The sequence below is a fragment of the Limulus polyphemus genome, unplaced genomic scaffold, assembly GCF_000517525.1.
Source record: "Limulus polyphemus unplaced genomic scaffold, Limulus_polyphemus-2.1.2 Scaffold8135, whole genome shotgun sequence".
Classification (NCBI taxonomy): Eukaryota; Metazoa; Arthropoda; class Merostomata; order Xiphosura; family Limulidae; genus Limulus; species Limulus polyphemus.
The window spans coordinates 2936-10521 of NW_013673745.1; the positions used below are offsets into that span (position 1 = coordinate 2936).

The 7586-nt window shown below is 34.2% G+C and overlaps 1 protein-coding gene across 1 annotated transcript in view; it reads right to left on the reverse strand.

Annotated features, from left to right (window-relative positions):
• The window catches only part of LOC111083088 (transient receptor potential cation channel subfamily V member 6-like), a gene marked incomplete at its 3' end in the record, with an annotated part of 30618 nt that overhangs the window by 2206 nt on the left and 20826 nt on the right, over window positions 1-7586 (reverse strand). The window contains exon 7 of the mRNA XM_022379336.1: window positions 1947-2056. Within this exon, the coding sequence (XP_022235044.1) occupies window positions 1947-2056 (110 nt within the window). The remainder of the gene's footprint in view (window positions 1-1946; window positions 2057-7586) is intronic.

Sequence of the window (7586 nt, forward strand, 5' to 3'; positions counted from 1 at the left end):
AACTTCAACACACGCTATAATTCACAACGATTCACGCGCTTTACTTACGAGGCATACCATCCGATTGACTCAACTATCCGTGTCTATATCTTCAATCTCTCTATCTGCGATTCCAATTCCGATTAATTGTCTCGCTTTATCTGGCGCGCTTATATACAGCAATAGAGGGTATCTAGCAAATACTGAATTATTCGTGATGTTCCCCGATCCTTTTAGATACTCATTACATGTTACCAGCGTCATGTGACTTCCGCTGTCGTAACAATATACAACTCATGTCTTTGTCAAGTTTAGTAGACTATACATTTACCACTCACACAACTTCTAAACATATACAACTAATGTCTTTGTCAAGTTTAGTACACTATACGTTTACCATTCACACAACTTCTAAACATCAAAAATAAACTCTTGTCATGGTAACCTATGCCAGTGCTTCCCAAACTTTTCCAGCTCGCGGCACACATTTAATAACCCAAACTTTTTGCGGCACGTGCAAATAAGTCCTTATGGCACCCTCCTGACTAAGACAGGCAGAAATTACTGTTATATTGTGTATCAAAAACAAAATCACAGTATACAATCACAATCGCAGTACACAATATTTCTAAACATCTACAGATTACAAAATGAACCCTTGTGATGGCTAGTAGCCTATACAATCACAATATACAATATTTCTGAACATCTACAAACTGAACCCTTGTCATGGTTACTAGCCTATACAATCACACTATACAGTATTTCTAAACATCTACAAACTGAACCCTTGTCATGGTTAGTAGCCTATACAATCACACTATACAATATTTCTAAAAAATCTATAGTTTACAAATTGAACCCTTGTCATGGTTAATAGCTTATCCAATCACAGTATACAATATTTCTAAACATCTACAGTTTACAAAATGAACCCTTGTCATGGTTAATAGCTTATCCAATCACAGTATACAATATTTCTAAACATCTATAGTTTACAAAATGAACCCTTGTCATGGTTAGTAGCCTATACAATTACACTATACAATATTTCTAAAAAATCTATAGTTTACAAAATGAACCCTTGTCATGGTTAGTAGCCTATACAATCACACTATACAATATTTCTAAAAAATCTATAGTTTACAAAATGAACCCTTGTCATGGTTAGTAGCCTATACAATCACACTATACAATATTTTTAGAAAATCTATAGTTTACAAAATGAACCCTTGTCATGGTTACTAGCCTATACAATCACACTATACAGTATTTCTAAACATCTACAAACTGAACCCTTGTCATGGTTAGTAGCCTATACAATCACACTATATAATATTTCTAAAAAATCTATAGTTTACAAATTGAACCCTTGTCATGGTTAGTAGCCTATACAATCACAGTATACAGTATTTCTAAACATCTACAGTTTACAAAATGAACCCTTGTCATGGTTAATAGCTTATCCAATCACAGTATACAATATTTCTAAACATCTACAGTTTACAAAATGAACCCTTGTCATGGTTAATAGCTTATCCAATCACAGTATACAATATTTCTAAACATCTACAAACTGAATATTTGTCACCGTTAGTAGCCTATACAATCACACTATACAATATTTCTAAAAAATCTATAGTTTACAAAATGAACCCTTTTTATGGTTGATAGCCTCTACAATCACAGTATATACTATTTTTAACATCTACAAATTGAATCTTTGTCATGGTTAGTAGCCTATACAATCATTTTTTTCGAATTATTAATTATTTACTCATTTATTTTAGAAAGAGATGCTAATTATTTTTTATTTATAGACAGAGGTAGTAGAAACGAAGAAGATATTACTTAATAATGTAGATAAACCATCTTCGTTTGCTTTACTTACACAAGTGTTAATCAGTATGTTTAAAGAATACTTGAAATACTTTTTCTAAATACGTTGATTTTTAAGTTACCCTTACCTTGAGTGAAAGCAAGAAGAAACACGACATAAATTATACAAAAGCGGACGATATCTCCTACTAGCATGTTGTAGATCATAGTAACAAAAGGTCCAGTTAACTTTACTGCACTGGAAAATAATAAGAACTAGTGAAACCTATTGCACAAAAAAATAATCAGCTGTATAGTCAACATTACTAAGAGTCACATTGTTATGGAATTAATTTAAATCATTAAAACTTTGCTTTTACAAGAAAAGGTAATCAAAAGATATTTTATAATTACTGTTTGCCAACTGTATATCTAATTATGAACAGTCCATCCTTAGCCAAAGGAAAGAAGGCCAGTTAATTTTTTATACTGAAATGACCAACAGTTAATCGTTAGCCAAGAGAAAGAAGGGCCTTTAATTATTTCTGTCGACATTATATGATATCTAAGTATAGTTGTAAACTATATTTTAATGCTGTAACTTAAATGTTTGCTTGAGGAAGCTGTGGGTATTAACAAAGATGTTATGCTCAGAAGACTTAATACAATAGGCCTAGAACACGCAGACAACTTTAAGAATGTGACATAATATTTTCTTGGGTTGTCGAAAGTAAATTATATATATATATATGAGATTGTCAAGATAGTGATTCCAAAATAAAGTGTGCACGAGGTAGTATTATTTATCGCAGTTACTTTGTAGAAGTAAGTTGATTTGTTTTATGTCACTTGACACGTAAGCCTACAACAAAGAAACAGAGTAATTTATTATCGTTATTTGAACTGATAATTCAAAATAACCCTCCCACGAAAGATCAACGTTACGACATGTGATGTATACTTTGAATATATTTGAAACAGAAATTCAACTGCTGAAGGTGGTGACAACGAAGTGAAGTTGTAAAATTAAAGCTTTATTTGAGTTGAAATTATTAAGAAAAGATCAGGAAGAACAAGGCAAAAAATTTAAAGACCAAGAAGAACGTGGTAGAAAATGAGAAGAGGCAGAAAATTAGAATAATGTGACAATAATTTAAGAAAAGAGTTAAGAGAAATAGACGTACTATTTAGGTAATAATTAAAATTGAAATAAATCTGATTAAGTACAAGATCAGTGAAACTACTGAAGATGTACAACGATAGAGCAATAAGACTGATGTAAGGAAAGGCTGTAATGACAAAATTGAAAAGAACAGTGAGAGAATAGATATCTGGAAAACGAATTAGTAAATGTAAAGTTTAAACCACCCACACCTCTTTCTACATCACCTTAATAGTTCCAACATAAAACACTATCTACTATGAAACATGGAAGATGAGAACTTATCTAGTTTACATCTATTACTACTGCTGCTGTGCCATCTGTTACTGAAGGACCTTTCTGGACTACTCCAGCTATGACACTAGTAAATCAATTCTAGAATTTATCCAGCCAACTCAGCACTGGCCAATTAAGAAACCAACAAGTTATGATGGAAGGTGTCACGAGAGTCATGCCAGGCTTAGTTTGAAATCATTTCCAGAGAGAACAGGTGGAAATGTAACCAAAAATGCTAACCATCTTGCTTGCCTATCTAAAAGGGCTAGCTTTTACAACATTAAATAACCTTCAAATTGAGGGCCATAACAACTTTCAAGCATTGATAGTCAGCCGCCTTATCCAACAGGTTCGAAAGTCGCAGCAGAAAAATGTTTTCAGAACAAAGTTCCAGAAGAGCTCTTAGCCAAACTTGCAGAATATTTCGAATGGCTGTTCCCATTATCTTACCCACACTGTTCTTGTGAAATGGTGGATTCATTGGCACGTGATCACTTTATAAATGTCATAACAGACGACTATATGGGAATTAGACTGAATCAAAGTAGGTGTACGTCTTTAAAGAAAGCTCTGCAGCTGACAATGGAACAAGAATCCATAAGGTTGCAGACAAACAGCTAAAGACATCATCTCGAAATTATGTGATTATTAGAACGAGTACCGTTGAAATGTCGCTTCCAACTGAGAAATATTTAGGAGAACTGGAAGGATTAGTTAAACAACTAGTTACACAGAATTGAGGGAATATGGCACAAGACAGTAGGTGCTTCAAGTGTAACTTGAAAGGGTATATTGCCACAAAGTGTAGACAAAAAGCATGCAGGGAATAAGAACTCCTCTTAATGGATGTCAGTAAAATGGAACTGTTATAAATGTGGGAACATGGTTATTACAGCTAAGACTGTGAGAAACAGACAGCTGTTCAGACTTCAAGATGACAATATCCCAAGAATAACTATTTGAGCCCACCTAGATTGAAGAAGAAAGGGGTTAACCAAGACAATGGGAAACGGGAAATAGCTTGACATACAGGGCAAAGTTCATCTGCGAATACCTCACCTGTCACAAATGAGATAAGTTCACTATTTAAAGAAATTCACAAATTCCCGGGTTTATTGAAGGGAAACCTTGAGTACAATAGTAATGAAAGGTGATAATCTGCCTCCTTACACGACGAAAGAAGAAGTTGTGATGCAAACAGCAACTGGACATAAGGTTCCAGAAAGAGGAAAGATAGAAGTTAACCTTACTGTAGGAGACTTCTCTATGCCTCATGACATTGAAGAAGAACGTGTATAGTAGGAACTGACTTCATGTGGAAACATGGGTGTGAGGTTACGCTAGCTTCAAATAACTTCACAGTTTATAATCAGGAAATCCCCGTAGAGTACGTGACAATTACTACACCAGAGGTTGAACTTCCAGTGACAACAAGAAAACTAGTGATTATATTGCAAAGAAATGGAGTACTTATACCAAAACATGTTCAAAATAAATTTACACGAACACAACAAATTTTAAGATTTGAGTGAAATTTGAATCAAACATTGCAAAATATGAGGCTGTACAGGTAGTATTTTTACATCAAAGTACATCGGGAGTGATCACTTTTGAGGAGAGATGCTGGAAGTTTGACGTCAGACCCTCAAATAACGACAGCTTACCACCTCACTTACAAAAATTGTATGATCAGTGCTATGGAAGTCTTAAAAATGATGAGTGTTAATTATTACATTACTTGATCATGGATACCAAGACATCTTCTCCAGTAGATCTCACGACTTAAAATGAACCAGTAAAATATTTCACAAGGTTGATACTGGAGATGCAGCCCCAATATATTATTTGACTATATGAATTGCACTTGCAGACCGGATCAAAGGTTTACAAAGAGATAGAAGCCATAAAGGAACAGGAAGTGATGGAACCGATTTCTAGTCCTTGGGCGTCATCTATAGTGCGTTTGAAGAAGGATGGATCCATAAGGACTACTGGAAGGTAATTGAAGTTAGAAGGAAGGACGCCTACTCACTACCAAGGATTAACTTAGTTTTGATTGCTCTATCAAGAACGAAATTGTTTTCAACATTGGATCTTAAGAGAGGATATTGGCAAATGGAGGTCGACAAGGCAAGTAAAGAGAAGACAGCCTTTATAACAGGAAACGAATTGTGACAACTTATTGTGTTACCATTTGGATTATGTAATGTTCTTGCTACATTACAACTATTAATAGAGTGTGCTGTGTATGAACTATCCTGTAATGTCGTACCCTGTAATGTTTACTTGAAATACATAATCACATATGGGAAGACCTTTGGTAATGTTTATGAAGGGCTAAGGAGGATTCTGGAATGGTTGAGGAAAGAGAACCTTAGCTTAATCTCAATAAGTGTGAATTATTCTGTCAACAGGTTTTCTGGGATACATGGTCAGTAGAAAAGTATCTACACATTCATTGAAGAATGACTCGATCCAGAACTGGCTAACACCAAATTACCTGCATATGAAGTAAGAAGATTTCTTGAACTGCACTTTTACTATCATCGTTTTGTAAAATATTTCTTTGTCATAACTCTAAATAAACAACTTGAAAAACAAAATATGTTTTGTTGGACTGCTGATTGTGAACAAATATTCAACAATCTGAAGAAGGAACTGACTACTACTCTGGTATTGGCATGTCCAACTCTGGAAATTTCATTCATTTTAGACATAGATGCCAGTGAGTTTACAGTGGGAGCAGCTTTGTCACGAGTGCAAAACGGAAAGGAACATCTGCCTGTCTACTATAGCAAGGTATGAATGCTGTAGAAAGGATGTATTGTACAACTTCAAAGAAGTTACTAAATGTTTTTCGAGCACCAAGCTACTTCCATCATAACATATATGGACAAAAGTTTATGATCTGGACAGATCATATAGCTTTGAAGTGATTTGTGAATTTTCGTAACCTAAAATGCCAAGTACCAAGATAACTCCAAAAACCCAAAAATACAACTTTAACATCCTACATTTCTTTGAACAGAATCATAGAAATGCTGATACATTATCCTAAAAAAACCGTGTGTCAATGAAGAGTGTAAAGACTTTAAGAAGAGGGAAGCACAGGATACAAAAGACGATCAACCTAAAGTATGCAAAGTATAGTCCAAGATCTGGCATTCATCAGTAATAATGAAGACCTGATGTGATCCAACACCCAATTGAAAGCTGATCAGACGAAAGGTGCTAGTAATTTGAGCTATTTTATGTTAGTTAACGTCATTTGAAATGTGGGCCTAGAGCAATTTGTGGCAGTGTTCTAGTTTGTAGAATCGTTAAAGGAGTAAATAAAGTAATTTTTTATCGTTACATGGACTAGACCAGTGCTTCTAAACCTTTCCCAATATTATTCACACCTATAAAGATTTCACAACAGCAACTTTACCCTATTTCGAAAAATGACAAAAAAGTACTAAATTAACAGGCAAAATTCTTTATTATGACTTAAATATACATCAAACTACAACTGGAATGAATACAACAAAAATAAAATGTATTTATCAAACTACAACTACAATAAATAATAATAACTATTGGCGTTTTTGCTCTTTAATTTGTTGTATAATTGATAATATTCATTCACCCTGCCATTCACCTCATCATTCTCATTCATCCCGATCTCATTAACCCCTGGGTGAACCATTCACCCACCTGAAAAGCACTGGACTAGAAGTTGAATTATTTTCAACAGATAATTAAAACTAACCCTTCCATGAAAGATCAGTATTACAATAATATATTTATATATCTAAGTATTGTTACTCCTCCAGTCGTTAATTGATTTTCCGTAACTTCGTTCCGACGAAACTTTGGCGACACAAGTCCTTACTTAATAAAACTGGTTTATTCTTTCTGAATATAACTTTACCGATACACTTATTTTCAACAGTCGCTCTATAACAAACGTTTTAACAACGAACGTTAACTTCAACAATACTTTCTGACTGCAGTTCAATTACTCACTACCTACACACATTTCCCGTCACGTTGTGAGAGTCTTATATATATACCAGACAAACATATATCTAGTAAATGCTAGGGCATTCACGAAGGAACTAGATATTTCTAGAAAATAGGTGGCGTGACACTAGTCACGTGACCTCGCTGACGCAACAATATTGTTCTAAACACAAAAGAGCTCATTTGAATCCAAGGCAAGCAGTCATAAACGATTTTTTATTTGTTAAAGTTAGGCCTGAAACTGCCTTATTCTGCTCCGCATTAAACGGGGATCGTCGTGTATTTACAAGCGTTTTTCACTCTCATCCATTACTATAATTTATTTTTTATCATTTAGGGAGCATTA